General features: G+C 43.7%; 1 protein-coding gene across 13 annotated transcripts in view; it reads right to left on the bottom strand.

Annotated features, from left to right (window-relative positions):
* Window positions 1-21,944, bottom strand: part of LOC110529179 (MAP/microtubule affinity-regulating kinase 3) — a 111,672-nt gene that overhangs the window by 26,271 nt on the left and 63,457 nt on the right. For 7 of the 13 annotated variants that reach the window (XM_036984702.1, XM_036984697.1, XM_036984700.1 and 4 more), the window contains exons 6-11: window positions 17,290-17,360; window positions 15,098-15,154; window positions 10,380-10,616; window positions 6,723-6,863; window positions 3,745-3,844; window positions 1,966-2,078 (exon numbers count right to left, since the gene is read on the bottom strand). In XM_036984702.1, the coding sequence (XP_036840597.1) occupies window positions 1,966-2,078; window positions 3,745-3,844; window positions 6,723-6,863; window positions 10,380-10,616; window positions 15,098-15,154; window positions 17,290-17,360 (719 nt within the window). The remainder of the gene's footprint in view (window positions 1-1,965; window positions 2,079-3,744; window positions 3,845-6,722; window positions 6,864-10,379; window positions 10,617-15,097; window positions 15,155-17,289; window positions 17,361-21,944) is intronic. The other 6 variants (XM_036984698.1, XM_036984710.1, XM_036984705.1 and 3 more) reach the window with 1 other exon arrangement.

The following is a 21,944-nucleotide window of genomic DNA, read 5'->3' as shown; positions in this document are numbered from 1 at the left end:
AGATGAAACCAAAATTGAACTTTTTGGCAACAATGCAAAACGTTATGTTTGGCGTAAAAGCAACACAGCTCATCACCCTGAACACACCATCCCCACTGTCAAACATGGTGGTGGCAGCATCATGGTTTGGGCCTGCTTTTCTTCAGCAGGGACAGGGAAGATGGTTCAAATTGATGGGAAGATGGATGGAGCCAAATACAGGACCATTCTGGAAGAAAACCTGATGGAGTCTGCAAAAGACCTGAGACTGGGACGGAGATTTGTCTTCCAACAAGACAATGATCCAAAACATAAAGCAAAATCTACAATGGAATGGTTCATAAATAAACATATCCAGGTGTTAGAATGGCCAAGTCAAAGTTCAGACCTGAATCCAATCGAGAATCTGTGGAAAGAACTGAAAACTGCTGTTCACAAATGCTCTCCATCCAACCTCACTGAGCTCGAGCTGTTTTGCAAGGAGGAATGGGAAAAAATGTCAGTCTCTCGATGTGCAAAACTGATAGAGACATACCCCAAGCGACTTACAGCTGTAATCGCAGCAAAAGGTGGCGCTACAAAGTATGAACTTAAGGGGGCTGAATAATTTTGCACGCCCAATTTTTCAGTTTTTGATTTGTTAAAAATATCCAATAAATGTCGTTCCACTTCATGATTGTGTCCCACTTGTTGTTGATTCTTCACAAAAAAAATACAGTTTTATATCTTTATGTTTGAAGCCTGAAATGTGGCAAAAGGTCGCAAAGTTCAAGGGGGCCGAATACTTTCGCAAGGCACTGTAGAATAAAAAGGTTTTACCAGATATTGTTCATCCTGATCAGACAGATTTTTTACATGGACAATATATTTGAGATAATATGTGACAATGAAACATAAAAGACACCTGTCCTGGTCTTCATAGCAGATTTTGAAAAGGCGTTTGATAAAGTACGACTAGAATTTATACACAAATGCCTGGACTACTTTAATGTCGGTGAATCTCTTATACAATGGGTTAAAGTTATGTACAGCAACCCCAGGTGTAGAATAGTAAATAATGGTTACTACTCAAAAAGTATTGAACTGTTAAGAGGAGAAAAACAAGGATGTCCGTTGTCTCCTTACAAATAGCAGTGTTTGGACATTTGGAAAGCCATAGTCAATCAATCTATAATATAATATAATAATACTCGTAGGAAAAATGTTCATCTTTAGCTCACAATCTGTGGATAATATACGATTAGAAGGTGAGGGTGGTTGAGGGGTGGGATTAAAGAGCTGAGGTCTATGGTGATAGGTAGGATGGGCTGAGGGTGGTTGAGGGGTGGGATTAAAGAGCTGAGGTCTATGGTGATAGGTGGGATGGGCTGAGGGTGGTTGAGGGGTGGGATTAAAGAGCTGAGGTCTATGGTGATAGGTGGGATGGGCTGAGGGTGGTTGAGGGGTGGGATTAAAGAGCTGAGGTCTATGGTGATAGGTGGGATGGGCTGAGGGTGGTTGAGGGGTGGGATTAAAGAGCTGAGGTCTATGGTGATAGGTGGGATGGGCTGAGGGTGGTTGAGGGGTGCGATTAAAGAGCTGAGGTCTATGGTGATAGGTGGGATGGGCTGAGGGTGGTTGAGGGGCGGGATTAAGAGCTCATGTTCGGTAATGTATTATTGTTGTGATGTAAAGTGTGATATGTAAAATGTATGTATATGTAGAAAAAAAGCTGTAAAAACAGATACATATATTTGTGTCCTCAGAAGAGGATGGGTTAATAATATATATATATATATTTATTTTAATTTAAAAAAGTAGATCTTAAAAGAAAGAGAGACATTTTGAAAGCGCAAAAAAGTGACGGCATCACCCAAGCAGACAATCACTTCAGGTACAGTATTTTGCATTTAATTGCACTTGCCAAAAATGTCAGACAGAAACCAAGACCAAGAACTAATACATGCTAGAGCCAGCACTTTCAGACATGGCTAGGTCTCCCCTTACCTCTGTGGACTTCCTTCCCAGTAGCAGGTAGGTGGCGGTGATCTCATCGTACTTCATCCTGGTTAGAGACTCAGTCACCTCCTCCCGAGTGTAGCCCATCCCCACCATGATGTCTGCAGGAGAACAGGAGCGGGATAGGACAGCTGTTAGCATTAGACACCCGATAGGCTGCAGCCTGGGGTTGTCTAGCGGTTAGGGATGCTGCCTTCAAATCCAGCCCATACCCTTTTGACACAAACCCTCTGTCAACTTTCCTGTCTCTCCCTTGTGGTTTCTAACCAATCATTTTTTTAAAAACGCCATTGGCTGAGACCGTGTGAACATATATCCCCATTTCCTATTTGGAACCAAAATACTAAGCCGCGAGGGCAATGTGTTTGAATTTCATTTAATTAACCGTATTAATACCACAAGGGGAAATTGGATGTACAGCAACAACATACTGCATACATCAGAGAGAGAGAGAGAGAGAGAGAGACAGAGAGAGAGCACTGATGGCTGGTGAAACAACAACTCATTCTCTCTATCATCAGTGCTGAGTGAGGGCATGGTAGGAGCAGATCAATGCTGGCATCAACAGACAGAGGGCATGGTAGGAACAGATCAATGCTGGCATCAACATGTATGGGGTGAGGGAGAGCGGGGTGCGAGTGGAAAGAACAAGGCCTGCCAGACTGTATCGACTCCTGGATCTGTGTGCATGTATGTGTGTGTGTGTGTGCATGCACACATACATTTTAATGACTGTGTGTTACAGAGTGTGGTTGTGTTAATGCGTGGTCAAGTGTGCTTTTTAATGACTGTGTGCATGTCTGAGTGGAGTGCTAGGCTGTGGGTGTCTGAAAACAATCCAGGTCCGCCACGCTCACGTTGGGCACAGCATGCCAGGCAGCCCGCAACACAGGCAGGCTCCCCCTAATACATGTGCCAACCTATCCACTCCCTCCTGCAACCAACCAACAAATAAGAGTTCCTAGCAGCTGATACAGCTGATACAGTTCGTCATCTGATAGTTACGCATTGAGAATACTACCTATAGAACCACATGAGTTCTAAGTGACTTAAATCTTCATTTACAAGCACTTCACTACACTCGCAATAACATCCTCTAACTATGTGTATATGTGACCAATAACATCCTCTAACTATGTGTATATGTGACCAATAACATCCTCTAACTATGTGTATATGTGACCAATAACATCCTCTAACTATGTGTATATGTGACCAATAACATTTGATTTGATTCATGTACCTACAGGGGTCAAAGTGTAACTAGATAGTCCTATTCCATCTAGTATGTCTCAGTTCTGAATTTCAGTTTTTTTATTATTATTATTATTATTATTTCAGCATTAACCAACCTTCCTCCTGAAGAGCTAGCGGACGTGCAGGCTTTTGCTCCAGCCCACCTTTAACACACCGCATTCTACTAATCGGCGTCTCCTCAGGACCTTGGTTAGTATAATCATTTTGTGTTTAGAGCAGGGCTGGTACAAAAGCCTGTATACTCAGCAACTCTCCATCAGGAGGCTGCCCATTCCTGGTTTTAATAGTCAATAAAGTCATTTATATATTCATAAAGTCATTATCTATATTCATAAGTATGGGTACACTGTACACATGTAAAGATGGTTCCTGATTCGCTCCCTAACCCTTCCTGTTGATGTCTGCAAACCTATAAGGTGGAAGCTCCACCACCACACTGTTTATTTACACCTATCCAAGGGAGAGAAATGGGAGTGGCTGGTACACAGAGGAGTGCTCGAGTCAGTGTACCTATTCTCTTCTGGTCCGTGATGTCCGTTTCTGGTTCCACGAAGGGCTTCATCTCATCCTCTTCACAGCCGGCGTTTATCCACCGGTCCTTCATGATTTGCTAGGAGGGAGAAGGACAAACACACGTTATCATTTCCACTCTACAGGCCCAATTTGATAACAGGGACACAAAAACGACACATTAACCTCTTGTCCCTGCGCCTATGAACTTAGATCTGTATAGTTTTAATGGATTGGATAGGAACCATATAAGCAATATGCTATATATATGCTATATATATATATATATGCTATATATATATATATATATATATATATATATATATGCTATATATATATATATATATATATATATATATATATATATATATATATATATATATATATATATAATATTATATGTCAATCTAGGCTATATATTTATATAATATTATATGTCAATCTAGGCTATATATTTATATTATATATGTCAACGTAGGCTATATATTAATATAATATATGTCAACCTAGGCTATACAGTATTAAGACCCCTTGACTTTTTCTACATTTTGTTACGTTAATGGATTAAATCTTTTTTTCCTCATCAATCTACACACAATACCCCATAATGACATCATAATACCCCATAATGATGAAACAAAAACAGGTTTTTAGAACATTTTTCAAATGTATTAAAAATAAAAAATAAACTGAAATCTCACATTTACATAAGTATTCAGACACTTTACTCAAGACTTTGTTGAAGCACCTTTAGCAGCGATTACAGCCCAGAGTCTTCTTGGGTATGTTTGAAATATCCAATAAATGTCGTTCCACTTCATGATTGTGTCCCACTTGTTGTTGATTCTTCACAAAAATACAGTTTTATATCTTTATGTTTGAAGCCTGAAATGTGGCAAAAGGTCGCAAAGTTCAAGGGGGCCGAATACTTTCGCAAGGCACTGTATGTGCCTGTGTGTGTGGGGGGGGGGTTCTGTGTGTATGTGCGTGTGTGTGTGTATGTGTGCGCGTGAATAAGTGCATGTGCATCTAGCAGATGGAAATCTACTTTAGCCGTTGGAAGAGGTGTGTGTGTGCGCGCGCACGCATTAGTGTGTGCATGTTTGCATGTGCATGTGTGTGACCACATTCAGGTGCGGTTTTCAAACCCTGCATGCCATGCATCTCCACACAGGTAGAATCCAGGCAGGAGTGACGTAAAGCAGGAAGGAGTCTGTGTGAGAGGGGTGGACGTAAAGGAGGAAGGAGTCTGTGTGAGAGGGGTGGACGTAAAGCAGGAAGGAGTCTGTGTGAGAGGGGTGGACGTAAAGGAGGAAGGAGTCTGTGTGAGAGGGGTGGACGTAAAGGAGGAAGGAGTCTGTGTGAGAGAGGTGGACGTAAAGGAGGAAGGAGTCTGTGTGAGAGGGGTGGACGTAAAGCAGGAAGGAGTCTGTGTGAGAGGGGTGGACGTAAAGCAGGAAGGAGTCTGTGTGAGAGGGGTGGACGTAAAGGAGGAAGGAGTCTGTGTGAGAGGGGTGGACGTAAAGGAGGAAGGAGTCTGTGTGAGAGGGGTGGACGTAAAGGAGGAAGGAGTCTGTGTGAGAGGGGTGGACGTAAAGGAGGAAGGAGTCTGTGTGAGAGGGGTGGACGTAAAGCAGGAAGGAGTCTGTGTGAGAGGGGTGGACGTAAAGCAGGAAGGAGTCTGTGTGAGAGGGGTGGACGTAAAGCAGGAAGGAGTCTGTGTGAGAGGGGTGGACGTAAAGCAGGAAGGAGTCTGTGTGAGAGAGGTGGATGTAAAGCAGGAAGGAGTCTGTGTGAGAGGGGTGGACGTAAAGGAGGAAGGAGTCTGTGTGAGAGAGGTGGATGTAAAGCAGGAAGGAGTCTGTGTGAGAGGGGTGGACGTAAAGGAGGAAGGAGTCTGTGTGAGAGGGGTGGACGTAAAGGAGGAAGGAGTCTGTGTGAGAGGGGTGGACGTAAAGGAGGAAGGAGTCTGTGTGAGAGGGGTGGACGTAAAGCAGGAAGGAGTCTGTGTGAGAGGGGTGGACGTAAAGCAGGAAGGAGTCTGTGTGAGAGGGGTGGACGTAAAGCAGGAAGGAGTCTGTGTGAGAGGGGTGGACGTAAAGCAGGAAGGAGTCTGTGTGAGAGGGGTGGATGTAAAGCAGGAAGGAGTCTGTGTGAGAGGGGTGGACGTAAAGGAGGAAGGAGTCTGTGTGAGAGGGGTGGACGTAAAGCAGGAAGGAGTCTGTGTGAGAGGGGTGGATGTAAAGCAGGAAGGAGTCTGTGTGAGAGGGGTGGATGTAAAGCAGGAAGGAGTCTGTGTGAGAGGGGTGGATGTAAAGCAGGAAGGAGTCTGTGTGAGAGGGGTGGATGTAAAGCAGGAAGGAGTCTGTGTGAGAGGGGTGGATGTAAAGCAGGAAGGAGTCTGTGTGAGAGGGGTGGACGTAAAGGAGGAAGGAGTCTGTGTGAGAGGGGTGGACGTAAAGCAGGAAGGAGTCTGTGTGAGAGGGGTGGATGTAAAGGAGGAAGGAGTCTGTGTGAGAGGGGTGGACGTAAAGCAGGAAGGAGTCTGTGTGAGAGGGGTGGACGTAAAGCAGGAAGGAGTCTGTGTGAGAGGGGTGGACGTAAAGCAGGAAGGAGTCTGTGTGAGAGGGGTGGACGTAAAAGAGGAAGGAATCTGTGTGAGAGGGGTGGACGTAAAGGAGGAAGGAGTCTGTGTGAGAGGGGTGGACGTAAAAGAGGAAGGAATCTGTGTGAGAGGGGTGGACGTAAAGGAGGAAGGAGTCTGTGTGAGAGGGGTGGACGTAAAGCAGGAAGGAGTCTGTGTGAGAGGGGTGGACGTAAAGCAGGAAGGAGTCTGTGTGAGAGGGGTGGATGTAAAGCAGGAAGGAGTCTGTGTGAGAGGGGTGGATGTAAAGCAGGAAGGAGTCTGTGTGAGAGAGGTGGATGTAAAGTAGCGAGTAGTAAAAAATAAAAAGTAATAAGCGTAAAGACATATTTACATTTTGGCCTTCCTCCCTCACCTCAAGTGTACCGCGCTTGGCTGGGTTGAGCACCAGGAAACGCTTGAGGAGGTTTTCACAGTCGGTGGACATGTAGAAAGGGATACGGTATTTACCCCTTAAAACACGCTCTCTCAGCTCCTATAGGGGGAGACAGAGAGGAGAGGTTAAAGGTCGGGTCAGTTGGTGGACATGCAGAAGGGGATAAGGTATCCCCCCAATTAATCAGCTACCCCAAAACACACTCTCACGCCCTCAGATGCAGGAAAGAGTGTGCAATGAGGTATTGAATGTGTCACTGTCGGTCGCCTTGATTACTACAATTTGTCTCTCTTGACCTGTGTGCACCTACGTTGTTTCATTCATAGGCTATGTTGTAGCAACCTCATGATGGGTACAGGGAACATTAGAGTATCATATAGTAAAAAACATATGAATGACAGTAACCTAAACCTATCGATGTTACATTGAACTGGGTTAATGGAATATGAATTACAGTAACCTAAACCTACTGAAGTTACGTTGAACTGGGTTAATGGAATATGAATGACAGTCATCCAATATCCCAGGGATCATCAACTAAGATTCAGCAGCGGGACAATTTTCTTGAGCGGGTGGTTGGGGAGCCGGAACATCATTACAAATCATTTGTCGACTGCAAATTGAACGCAAGGAGCCCAAACAGATATCATGTTTGACTAAAAAATAATAGTTTCAAACCTTGCTTATATTTCTACACAATCACGCGCTTCTCTATCATGCTTGGGAACACATTTCTTAAATTAAAATCACTTGGAGCTGATTTGCTGGTGTTTTTGCAGTCTCATGTCCAACAACGCAGCAAGTTGGGAGCCGTGCAATATACAGTTGAGGAGCCCTGCAATATACAGTAGGGGAGCCCTGCAATATACAGTAGGGGAGCCCTGCAATATACAGTAGGGGAGCCCTGCAATATACAGTAGGGGAGCCCTGCAATATACAGTAGGGGAGCCCTGCAATATACAGTAGGGGAGTGCTGCAGTAAGCATGCCCTCTTCCCCATGCAGTAAGCATGCCCTCTTCCTTATGCAGTAAGCATGCCCTCTTCACCATGCAGTAAGCATGCCCTCTTCCCCATGCAGTAAGCATGCCCTCTTCCCCATGCAGTAAGCATGCCCTCTTCCCCATGCAGTAAGCATGCCCTCTTCCTTATGCAGTAAGCATGATAAGCCTGCCCTCTTCCCCATGCAGTAAGCATGCCCTCTTCCCCATGCAGTAAGCATGCCCTCTTCCCCATGCAGTAAGCATGGTAAGCATGCCCTCTTCCCTATGCAGTAAGCATGCCCTCTTCCCTGTGCAGTAAGCATGGTAAGCATGCCCTCTTCCCCATGCAGTAAGCATGGTATGCATGCCCTCTTCCCTACGCAGCAAGCATAGTAAGCATGCCATCTTCCCTATGCAGTAAGCATGCCCTCTTCCCCATGCAGTAAGCATGGTAAGCATGCCCTCTTCCCTACGCAGCAAGCATAGTAAGCGTGCCCTCTTCCCCATGCAGTAAGCATGCCCTCTTCCCTATGCAGTAAGCATGCCCTCTTCCCTATGCAGTAAGCATGCCCTCTTCCTTATGCAGTAAGCATGGTAAGCATGCCCTCTTCCCTATGCAGTAAGCATGCCCTCTTCCCCATGCAGTAAGCATGCCCTCTTCCCCATGCAGTAAGCATGCCCTCTTCCCCATGCAGTAAGCCTGCCCTCTTCCCCATGCAGTAAGCATGCCCTCTTCCCCATGCAGTAAGCATGCCCTCTTCCCCATGCAGTAAGCATGCCATCTTCCCTATGCAGTAAGCATGCCCTCTTCCCCATGCAGTAAGCATGCCCTCTTCCTTATGCAGTAAGCATGCCCTCTTCCTTATGCAGTAAGCATGCCCTCTTCCCCATGCAGTAAGCCTGCCCTCTTCCCCATGCAGTAAGCATGCCCTCTTCCCCATGCAGTAAGCATGCCATCTTCCCTATGCAGTAAGCATGCCCTCTTCCCCATGCAGTAAGCCTGCCCTCTTCCCCATGCAGTAAGCATGCCCTCTTCCCCATGCAGTAAGCATGCCCTCTTCCCTATGCAGTAAGCATGCCATCTTCCCTATGCAGTAAGCATGCCCTCTTCCCTATGCAGTAAGCCTGCCCTCTTCCCCATGCAGTAAGCATGCCCTCTTCCCCATGCAGTAAGCATGCCCTCTTCCTTATGCAGTAAGAATGGTAAGCATGCCCACTTCCCTACCCAGTAAGAATGGTAAGCATGCCCTCTTCCTTATGCAGTAAGCATGCCCTCTTCCCCATGCAGTAATAATGGTAAGCATGCCCTCTTCCCTATGCAGTAAGCATGCCCTCTTCCTTATGCAGTAAGCATGCCCACTTCCATATGCAGAGAGTATGGTAAGCATGCCCTCTTCCCCATGCAGTAAGAATGGTATGCATGCCCTCTTCCTTATGCAGTAAGCATGCCCTCTTCCTTATGCAGTAAGAATGGTATGCATGCCCTCTTCCCTATGCAGTAAGCATGCCCTCTTCCTTATGCAGTAAGCATGCCCACTTCCATATGCAGCAAGTATGGTAAGCATGCCCTCTTCCTTATGCAGTAAGAATGGTATGCATGCCCTCTTCCCCATGCAGTAATAATGGTAAGCATGCCCTCTTCCCTATGCAGTAAGCATGCCCTCTTCCCCATGCAGTAAGCATGCCCTCTTCCCCATGCAGTAAGCATGCCCTCTTCCCCATGCAGTAAGCATGGTAAGCATGCCCTCTTCCCCATGCAGTAAGCATGCCCTCTTCCCCATGCAGTAAGCATGCCCTCTTCCCCATGCAGTAAGCATGCCCTCTTCCCCATGCAGTAAGCATGCCCTCTTCCCTATGCAGTAAGCATGCCCTCTTCCCCATGCAGTAAGCATGCCCTCTTCCCCATGCAGTAAGCGTGCCCTCTTCCCCATGCAGTAAGCATGCCCTCTTCCCTGTGCAGTAAGCATGGTAAGCATGCCCTCTTCCCCATGCAGTAAGCATGCCCTCTTCCCTATGCAGTAAGCATGCCCTCTTCCCTATGCAGTAAGCATGCCCTCTTCCCCATGCAGTAAGCATGCCCTATTCCCCATGCAGTAAGCATGCCCTATTCCCCATGCAGTAAGAATGGTAAGCATGCCCACTTCCCTACCCAGTAAGAATGGTAAGCATGCCCTCTTCCTTATGCAGTAAGCATGCCCTCTTCCCCATGCAGTAATAATGGTAAGCATGCCCTCTTCCCTATGCAGTAAGCATGCCCTCTTCCTTATGCAGTAAGCATGCCCACTTCCATATGCAGCAAGTATGGTAAGCATGCCCTCTTCCCCATGCAGTAAGAATGGTATGCATGCCCTCTTCCTTATGCAGTAAGCATGCCCACTTCCATATGCAGCAAGTATGGTAAGCATGCCCTCTTCCCCATGCAGTAAGCATGCCCTCTTCCCTGTGCAGTAAGCATGCCCTCTTCCCCATGCAGTAAGCATGGTAAGCAGCGGCTAGATGGAGTTATCCCCATTCTTACAACAATGCTTTCCTTTTAAAGCAATTGCACATTTATGACAGAAGGGTAGAAAGAATTGGGACATAGAGTGGAGGTCAGGGTTAAAAGTTAATACACTCACACATATACACACACACCTTGAGGTTCTGACCGTCGAAGGGCAGCGACCCTGACACCAGCGTGTACAGGATGACCCCCAGGCTCCAGACGTCCACCTCGGGCCCGTCGTACTTCTTCCCCTGGAACAGCTCTGGGGCGGCGTAGGGAGGAGAGCCGCAGAACGTGTCCAGCTTACTTCCCATGACAAACTCATTACTGAAGCCAAAGTCGGCAATCTTGATGTTCATGTCGGCGTCCAGGAGTAAGTTCTCAGCCTGGTTGGGGGGGGGGGGGGGGGGGGGGGGGTTGGGGGGGTGAGTAGGGGTGGAAGTGGGTGTGTTTGTGTGTGGAATGTATTCAGTGACGTGAAACATTGTTGTCCTTTTCAAATTAAAGAACGGGGATGTAGATGGCTGGATGTTACACTGGAACTAGTGAACTATAAGTGGGGTGTGTGTGGGGACATCATTCATTGTGACACAGGATGTACTATGTATGAGATTGCTAATGGAGAAGTAAACATTGGACATTTACACCGGCAGTAACGTTGTCAGACTCCCTTATTAAATAATTTTACAGTCTTGAATACTGCAGATAGAACTAGAATGAATAGAGCTATCAGGGGAAAGAGAGAGATATGAAGAGAGGAGAGAGATGGGGAAGACAAAGAAGCGAATGAGGTGCAGAGGATGAGAATGAGAGCAAGATGCCAACTCCGTGCCCCACACGTAGCATCAGACATCTTTCTTTCTTCCTTCCTATTTCCATCACTCTCTCCATCTCCCTGCTTCTCTATCCATATCTTTCTGTTCCTCCCTCCCACTTTCTCTCCTTCCCTATTACTCACCCCCTCTCTCACTCTTGTGCATAATGTCTCATGGTGGAAACAGAGCATGTAATGCCCTGTAGACTACTACACTGTGTCACAAAGCACACATCTCTGGGGGATGGTAACACAACATCCCATGAGACCCCTGCTAGAGGAGTAGGAGGTGATTATGAACAGTGTTTCTCCCAGGGCTGTGGAAGAGAGTGCGTGTGTGTGTCATGGTTCGTGTGTGTGTGCCAGGGTACGTGTGCGTGTGTAGGTGTAGGATCTTAATTTGATCACCCTGTTGCAAGACAACTTTCCAGGATATGTAAAACTTGCAATGTATTTGACACTGGAACCGCTGGGCCTCGCAGGTCCCCTCCTCATTCTGACTGAAAAAGTAATAATCTACTTTAAAAAAAATATATATATATATATATATAAACAGTTGAAGTCTGAAGTTTACATACACCTTAGCCAAATACATTTAAACTTAGTTTATCACAGTTCCTAACATTTAAGCCTAGTAAAAGTTAGGATCAGCACTTATTTTAAGAATGTGAAATGTCAGAATAATAGTAGAGAGAGTGATTTATTTCAGCTTCTATTTCTTTCATCACATTCCCAGTGGGTCAGAAGTTTACATCCACTCAATTAGTATTTAATAGCATTGCCCTAGAATTATTTAACTTGGGTCAAATGTTTTGGGTAGCCTTCCACAAGCCCATTCCTCCTGACAGAGCTGGTGTAACTGAGTCAGGTTTGTAGGCCTCCTTGCTCGCACATGCTTTTTCAGTTCTGCTCACACATTTTCTATAGGACTGAGGTCAGGGCTTTGTGATGGCCACTCCAATACCTTGACTTTGTTGTCTTTAAGCCATTTTGCCACAACTTTGGTAGTATGCTTGGGGTTACTGTTCATTTGGAAGACACATTTGCGACCAAGCTTTACCTTCCTGACTCATGATACCATCTATTTTGTGAAGTGCACCAGTCCCTCCTGCAGCAAAGCACCCCCACAACATGATGCTGCCACCCCCGTGCTTCACGGTTGGGATGGTGTTCTTCGGCTTGCAAGCCTCCCCCTTTTTCCTCCAAACATAACAATGGTCATTATGGCCAAACAGTTCTATTTTTGTTTCATCAGACCAGAGGACATTTCTCCAGAATTTACGATCTATGTCCACATGTGCTGTTGCAAACCGTAGTCTGTCTTTTTTATGGCGGTTTTGGAGCAGTGGCTTCTTCCTTGCTGAGCGGCCTTTCAGGTTATGTCGATATAGGACTCGTTTTACTGTGAATATAGATACTTTTGTACCTGTTTCCTCCAATATCTTCACAAGGTCCTTTGCTGTTGTTCTGGGATTGATTTGCACTTTTCGCAACAAAGTAAGTTAATCTCTAGGAGACAGACCGCATCTCCTTCCTGAGCGGTATGATGGATGCGTGGTCCCATGGTGTTTATACTTGCGGACTATTGTTTGTACAGATGAACGTGGTACCTTCAGGAGTTTGGAAATTGCTCCCAAGGATGAATCAAATTTGTGGTCTACAATTTATTTATTTTGATTTTCCCATGATGTCAAGCAAAGAAGTACTGAGTTTGAAGGTAGGCCTTGAAATACATTCACCGGTACACCTTCAATTGACTCAAATGATGTCAATTAGCCTATCAGAAGCTTCTAAAGCCATGACATCATTTTTGGGACTTTTCCAAGCTGTTTAAAGGCACAGTCAACTTAGTGTATGTAAACTTCTGACCCACTGGAATCGTGATACAGTGAATCATAAGTGAAATAATCTTTCTGTAAACAATTGTAGGAAAAATGACTTGTGTCATGCACAAAGTAGATGTCCTAACCAACTTGCCAAAACTATAGTTTGTTAACAAGAAATTTGTGGAGTTTTTGAAAAACAAGTTTTATTGACTACAACCTAAGTGTATGTAAACTTCCGACTTCAAACAGCTTCTGTTTACAATGACGAAATAAAACAGTCAGCCAAACGCAGTCAGTCAGTCAGCCAGACGCACAGTCAGTCAGCTAGACGCACAGTCAGTCAGCCAGACGCACAGTCAGTCAGCCAGACGCACAGTCAGTGAGCCAAACGCACAGTCAGTCAGTCAGCTAGACGCACAGTCAGCCAGACGCACAGTCAGGAGGCCTCCCGAGTGGTGCAGTGGTCTAAGGCACAGTGCTAGCTGTGCCACTAGAGATCCTGGTTCGAATCCAGGCTCTGTCGCAGCCGGCCCGACCAGGAGACCCATGTGCGGCGCACAATTGGCCCAGCGTCGTCAGGTTTAGGGGAGGGTTTGACCGGCAGGGATGTCCTTGTCCCATCGCACTCTAGCAACTCCTGTGGCGGGCCGGGCGCATGCACGCTGACACGGTCGCCAGGTGTACGGTGTTTCCTCCGACACATTGGTGTGGTTGGCTTCTGGGTTAAGTGGGCATTGTGTCAAGAGGCAGTGTGGCTTGGTTGGGTCGTGTTTCGGAGGACGCACGGCTCTCGACCTTCGCCTCTCCTGAGTCTGTACAGGAGTTGCAGCGATGAGACAAGACTAACTACCAATTGGATACCAGGAAATTGGGGAGAAAAAGTTGCACGGTCAGCCAGACACATGGTCAGTTAATGAAAACATCAGTAGACTAAACATAAATAGTGAAAATCAGCACAAAAGCAATAATGCATTAATAATGGATATTAAATGCCGATATGACAGCATTCAAAGATAATAAATGGACTGTCAGCTCGTGCTTACATGGTGTGCATCTTAACACAGTGGCATCAGTTGGAGCATGTCCATGTCACATAAACAATGAAAGCTGGTGAGAGCGTTGCTCATGTTGTTTTCTCTTTGAGATGTGGGGCCTGCTGTCTCAGTGATGACATTTTGTGCTGATAATCGGTGTAGCATTGTTCACAAGCTTGTTCTTCCCAAATGTTGTCGTCCCTACCTGCTCAGTGCACACCGGTTATGGCTTTTTAGGTGTAGATTCCGGTTCAGGTTGAGAGCTCGGGAATCAGAAGAATAATAAACATGATCCATTTCTTCCTCCGCAATCTGAGTGGTTTCATTCAGATCTTGTCGCAGCGCTAAACGCAGAATGTTCCTCCCGTTCGTCTGGGTTTTAATACCATTGTACATGACGTACGCTCTCACTGTGTTCTCCAAGTAGGCCAAAGTAGACTGATGAGACTGCTTGGATTCGGTGGACTGATATAGGGTACTTACCATTTGGAGATTACAAAAGATCCATGATCCCTTTTCTCCCCCAATATACTTTATTCATTTATTTCATCCATTGTTGTATCTGTGACATTAGTTTCAGTTACAGTTTTAGGTTCAGTTTCGAGGCAGTTTTCGGGGTGATTCTAAACTGGGAATCGCACCTTCAACTGTGAGGAGAAGGAAGGGCAACCCTATTTTATAAAGGGCATGTAAAGGGCATGTAATTTTCCCCCTGGAAAGCCATTTTAAAAAAAGACACGCCCTGCTAAAACGCGCTACGACACCAGGTCTGTATGTTATATTATGATTGTAACAACAACAACAGTGTGTTAAACAGACTTATTTAGGAAAAGTGAGAGGGGCATGACTTTCAAAATGTAATTAATGAGCCGTCCAAATGACGACTGATTTAGTGGTTCTAGTGTGAAGAAGTCTTCTGAAGTTTGTCATTTCTTGATTTTCCCTTAAGAAAATGTTATCATTCCTTACAAAACATGTATGTTACTTATAATCCACATAATAACTCAAATGTCCTGTTGCTGCTGGATCAGTGTCCTGCTGTAGCAAACTGGCTCCAATTAAGATCCTACATCTGTATGTGTGTGTGTGTGTGTGTGTGTGTGTGTGTGTGTGTGTGTGTGTGTGTGTGTGTGTGTGTGTGTGTGTGTGTGTGTGTGTGTGTGTGTGTGTGTGTGTAATAAAGCCTTCATTACCTTCAGGTCTCTGTGTACGATGTGTTTCTGATGGCAGTACTGTACAGCTGACACAATCTGGAAAGGAATGGACCAAAACCATACAATTACAAGTTAGAACATATTATTAGACAGTTGTACGATGACATTTTAGAAGGTCTTCTTCAAGGGACAACTAGACAGGGCAGTCCTTGACATATCAGAGTTTGACACATGGCAGAGGAGCTTGGGGTTCAGAAAGTGTGTGTGTGTCTCTGTGTGTGTGGGCAATTAACAACATCCAACCGCAGCACCAACACCTCTCAGAACTCCATTGATTGGACAACAGGGACGTGCTTGGGGCTAGAACAGTGTGTGTGTGTGTGTGTGTGTGTGTGTGTGTGTGTGTGTGTGTGTGTGTGTGTGTGTGTGCGTGCCAGATCTGGTGGAGTTCCCATCTAGGTAAGCAGGGACTGATAGGAACAGAATTAGCTATTCACTGATTACAGTCAATAACATACATTGATTGTTATTTTTGTAGTTATAAAGTAGCTATCTAATGGGGTAATATATTCTTGCAGTCTCCTAATGGGGTAATATATTCTTGCAGTCTCCTAATGGGGTAATATATTCTTGCAGTCTCCTAATGGGGTAGTACATTTTTGCAGTCTCCTAATGGGGTAATATATTCTTGCAGTCTCCTAATGGGGTAATATATTTTTGCAGTCTCCTAATGGGGTAATACATTTCTGCAGTCTCCTAATGGGGTAATACATTTTTGCAGTCTCCTAATGGGGTAATATATTTTTGCAGTCTCCTAATTCTTTGTTTTGGTGACAGTCATTTTTGCCTCGTTCTCCATTAATAAAAGGCCTACTGGTCAATGTGAAGTTATAACCTCCCCTTTCCTTTTGCAAATATCCTCTATCAAGTATCATAGTTAGTTGGAAACACTGACCAATGAGCTCTACGTTTGACAATATTAGTAAGAAACACTGACCAATGAGCTCTACGTTTGACAATATTAGTAAGAAACACTGACCAATGAGCTCTACGTTTGACAATATTAGTAAGAAACACTGACCAATGAGCTCTACGTTTGACAATATTAGTAAGAAACACTGACCAATGAGCTCTACGTTTGACAATATTAGTAAGAAACACTGACCAATGAGCTCTACGTTTGACAATATTAGTAAGAAACACTGACCAATGAGCTCTACGTTTGACAATATTAGTAAGAAACACTGACCAATGAGCTCTACGTTTGACAATATTAGTAAGAAACACTGACCAATGAGCTCTACGTTTGACAATATTAGTAAGAAACACTGACCAATGAGCTCTACGTTTGACAATATTAGTAAGAAACACTGACCAATGAGCTCTACGTTTGACAGTGTTAGTTGGAAACACTGACCAGTGAGCTCTACGTTTGACAGTGTTAGTTGGAAACACTGACCAATGAGCTCTACGTTTGACAGTGTTAGTAAGAAACACTGACCAATGAGCTCTACGTTTGACAATATTAGTAAGAAACACTGACCAATGAGCTTTACGTTTGACAATATTAGTAAGAAACACTGACCAATGAGCTCTACGTTTGACAATATTAGTAAGAAACACTGACCAATGAGCTCTACGTTTGACAATATTAGTAAGAAACACTGACCAATGAGCTCTACGTTTGACAGGGTTAGTTGGAAACACTGACCAATGAGCTCTACGTTTGACAATATTAGTAAGAAACACTGACCAATGAGCTCTACGTTTGACAGTGTTAGTTAGAAACACTGACCAATGAGCTCTACGTTTGACAGGGTTAGTTGGAAACACTGACCAATGAGCTCTACGTTTGACAGTGTTAGTTAGAAACACTGACCAATGAGCTCTACGTTTGACAGTGTTAGTTGGAAACACTGACCAATGAGCTCTACGTTTGACAGTGTTAGTTGGAAACACTGACCAATGAGCTCTACGTTTGCTGCCTTCTCTGTTGCTGATAATGCAGCTCTCGTCCATTGGCAAAACTTATGTAGGCTATATAGGTCTTAGGGTAGTGTTGGCCAAGCGAATTGGTTGTTCCTCGCAGGGCTCAGTCCTGCCAAGTCGGCTGGCTTGAAAGTCTGTGTGTGTGTGTGTGTGTCTGTGACACCCAGCCAGGGTGTCTTTGAACATGGTGTGTCTTAGTGTGTGTGTGCGTGTGTAGGGCTGAATCCAGTCCACTGCGGTACCTGTCTAAATTTAGCCCTGGCCTCCTTCTCCTTCATCCTCCCATGTGCTACGAGGTAGTCAAAGACCTCCCCTGGAAGGAGAAAGGGGGGCGAGAGGGAGGAGAGATAGAGGTGGGTAGGGAGAGAGAGAGAGAGAGAGAGAAAGAAAGAAAGAAAGGGGGAGAGAAAAAGAGAAACAGAGAGAGAGGGGGGGAGAGAGGGAGAAAGAGAGAGAGAGAGAAAAAGGGGGGATGGAGAGGGACAGAGAGAAAGAGGGAGGAGAGAGGCATAGAGAGTTTAAGTTAAACTTTGACTGAATGGAGACACGCCACAACTTTCTCTCAGTCCTCCAAATTAAATGTAAAGTCATATGTCTGAAAGCATAAATTGCTAGTTAGGCAGCCTCATTTGTCCTAGGTAAGTAAGGCAACATTATGCCTTATTATACAGTACTATATAAATAGCAGGAGGCAGACCAAACGTCCTCCTGGAGAGCTACTGGTTATGCTGTCTTTTTCTCCAGCCCTGACCTCTGATTCTACTAAACAGGCCTGAAGCAGGTGCGTTAGCACAGGATAGCACCTTGTAGCTCTTCAAGAGGAGGGTTCAAGAGGAGGACATATCACTAAGCAACTTACCTCCACTGACATATTACTAAGTAACTTAACTCCACTGACATATTACTAAGTAACTTACCTCCACTGACATATCACTAAGTAACTTAACTCCACTTACATATCACTAAGTAACTTACCTCCACTGACATATCACTAAGTAACTTACCTCCACTGACATATTACTAAGTAACTTACCTCCACTGACATATCACTAAGCAACTTACCTCCACTGGCATATTACTAAGTAACTTAACTCCACGTAACTTACCTCCACTGGCATATTACTAAGTAACTTACCTCCACTGACATATCACTAAGTAACTTAACTCCACGTAACTTACCTCCACTGACAGATCACTAAGTAACTTACCTCCACTGACATATCACTAAGTAACTTAGCTCCACTGACATATCACTAAGTAACTTAGCTCCACTGACATATCACTAAGTAACTTACCTCCACTGACATATCACTAAGCAACTTACCTCCACTGACATATTACTAAGTAACTTAACTCCACTTACATATTACTAAGTAACTTACCTCCACTGACATATCACTAAGTAACTTACCTCCACTGACATATCACTAAGTAACTTACCTCCACTGACATATTACTAAGTAACTTACCTCCACTGACATATCACTAAGCAACTTACCTCCACTGGCATATTACTAAGTAACTTACCTCCACTGACATATTACTAAGTAACTTACCTCCACTGACATATTACTAAGTAACTTACCTCCACTGACATATTACTAAGTAACTTACCTCCACTGACATATTACTAAGTAACTTACCTCCACTGACATATTACTAAGTAACTTACCTCCACTGGCATATTACTAAGTAACTTACCTCCACTGACATATCACTAAGTAACTTACCTCCACTGACATATCACTAAGTAACTTACCTCCACTGACATATCACTAAGCAACTTACCTCCACTGACATATCACTAAGTAACTTACCTCCACTGACATATCACTAAGTAACTTACCTCCACTGACATATCACTAAGTAACTTACCTCCACTGACATATTACTAAGTAACTTACCTCCACTGACATATTACTAAGTAACTTACCTCCACTGACATATCACTAAGCAACTTACCTCCACTGACATATTACTAAGTAACTTACCTCCACTGACATATCACTAAGTAACTTACCTCCACTGACATATCACTAAGTAACTTACCTCCACTGACATATTACTAAGTAACTTACCTCCACTGACATATCACTAAGTAACTTACCTCCACTGACATATCACTAAGTAACTTACCTCCACTGGCATATCACTAAGCAACTTACCTCCACTGACATATTACTAAGTAACTTACCTCCACTGACATATCACTAAGTAACTTACCTCCACTGACATATCACTAAGTAACTTACCTCCACTGACATATCACTAAGTAACTTACCTCCACTGACATATTACTAAGTAACTTACCTCCACTGACATATCACTAAGCAACTTACCTCCACTGGCATATTACTAAGTAACTTACCTCCACTGACATATTACTAAGTAACTTACCTCCACTGACATATTACTAAGTAACTTACCTCCACTGACATATTACTAAGTAACTTACCTCCACTGACATATTACTAAGTAACTTACCTCCACTGACATATTACTAAGTAACTTACCTCCACTGGCATATTACTAAGTAACTTACCTCCACTGACATATTACTAAGTAACTTACCTCCACTGACATATCACTAAGTAACTTACCTCCACTGACATATCACTAAGCAACTTACCTCCACTGACATATTACTAAGTAACTTACCTCCACTGACATATCACTAAGTAACTTACCTCCACTGACATATCACTAAGTAACTTACCTCCACTGACATATTACTAAGTAACTTACCTCCACTGACATATTACTAAGTAACTTACCTCCACTGGCATATCACTAAGTAACTTACCTCCACTGACATATCACTAAGTAACTTACCTCCACTGACATATCACTAAGTAACTTACCTCCACTGACATATCACTAAGTAACTTACCTCCACTGACATATCACTAAGCAACTTACCTCCACTGACATATCACTAAGTAACTTACCTCCACTGACATATTACTAAGTAACTTACCTCCACTGACATATTACTAAGTAACTTACCTCCACTGACATATCACTAAGTAACTTACCTCCACTGACATATCACTAAGTAACTTACCTCCACTGACATATCACTAAGTAACTTACCTCCACTGACATATCACTAAGTAACTTACCTCCACTGACATATCACTAAGTAACTTACCTCCACTGACATATCACTAAGTAACTTACCTCCACTGACATATTACTAAGTAACTTACCTCCACTGACATATTACTAAGTAACTTACCTCCACTGGCATATCACTAAGTAACTTACCTCCACTGACATATCACTAAGTAACTTACCTCCACTGACATATCACTAAGTAACTTACCTCCACTGACATATCACTAAGTAACTTACCTCCACTGACATATCACTAAGCAACTTACCTCCACTGACATATCACTAAGTAACTTACCTCCACTGACATATTACTAAGTAACTTACCTCCACTGACATATTACTAAGTAACTTACCTCCACTGACATATTACTAAGTAACTTACCTCCACTGACATATCACTAAGTAACTTACCTCCACTGACATATTACTAAGTAACTTACCTCCACTGACATATCACTAAGTAACTTACCTCCACTGACATATCACTAAGCAACTTACCTCCACTGACATATTACTAAGTAACTTACCTCCACTGACATATCACTAAGTAACTTACCTCCACTGACATATCACTAAGTAACTTACCTCCACTGACATATTACTAAGTAACTTACCTCCACTGACATATTACTAAGTAACTTACCTCCACTGGCATATCACTAAGTAACTTACCTCCACTGACATATCACTAAGTAACTTACCTCCACTGACATATCACTAAGTAACTTACCTCCACTGACATATCACTAAGTAACTTACCTCCACTGACATATCACTAAGCAACTTACCTCCACTGACATATCACTAAGTAACTTACCTCCACTGACATATTACTAAGTAACTTACCTCCACTGACATATTACTAAGTAACTTACCTCCACTGACATATCACTAAGTAACTTACCTCCACTGACATATCACTAAGTAACTTACCTCCACTGACATATCACTAAGTAACTTACCTCCACTGACATATCACTAAGTAACTTACCTCCACTGACATATCACTAAGTAACTTACCTCCACTGACATATTACTAAGTAACTTACCTCCACTGACATATTACTAAGTAACTTACCTCCACTGGCATATCACTAAGTAACTTACCTCCACTGACATATCACTAAGTAACTTACCTCCACTGACATATCACTAAGTAACTTACCTCCACTGACATATCACTAAGTAACTTACCTCCACTGACATATCACTAAGCAACTTACCTCCACTGACATATCACTAAGTAACTTACCTCCACTGACATATTACTAAGTAACTTACCTCCACTGACATATTACTAAGTAACTTACCTCCACTGACATATTACTAAGTAACTTACCTCCACTGACATATCACTAAGTAACTTACCTCCACTGACATATCACTAAGTAACTTACCTCCACTGACATATTACTAAGTAACTTACCTCCACTGACATATCACTAAGCAACTTACCTCCACTGGCATATTACTAAGTAACTTACCTCCACTGACATATTACTAAGTAACTTACCTCCACTGACATATTACTAAGTAACTTACCTCCACTGACATATTACTAAGTAACTTACCTCCACTGACATATTACTAAGTAACTTACCTCCACTGACATATTACTAAGTAACTTACCTCCACTGGCATATTACTAAGTAACTTACCTCCACTGACATATTACTAAGTAACTTACCTCCACTGACATATCACTAAGTAACTTACCTCCACTGACATATCACTAAGCAACTTACCTCCACTGACATATTACTAAGTAACTTACCTCCAC

The sequence above is a fragment of the Oncorhynchus mykiss genome, chromosome 8, assembly GCF_013265735.2.
Source record: "Oncorhynchus mykiss isolate Arlee chromosome 8, USDA_OmykA_1.1, whole genome shotgun sequence".
In the NCBI taxonomy this organism is placed as follows: Eukaryota; Metazoa; Chordata; class Actinopteri; order Salmoniformes; family Salmonidae; genus Oncorhynchus; species Oncorhynchus mykiss.
The sequence above is the reverse complement of the archived record's forward strand: the minus strand, read 5'-3'. Positions and strand labels throughout refer to the sequence as shown.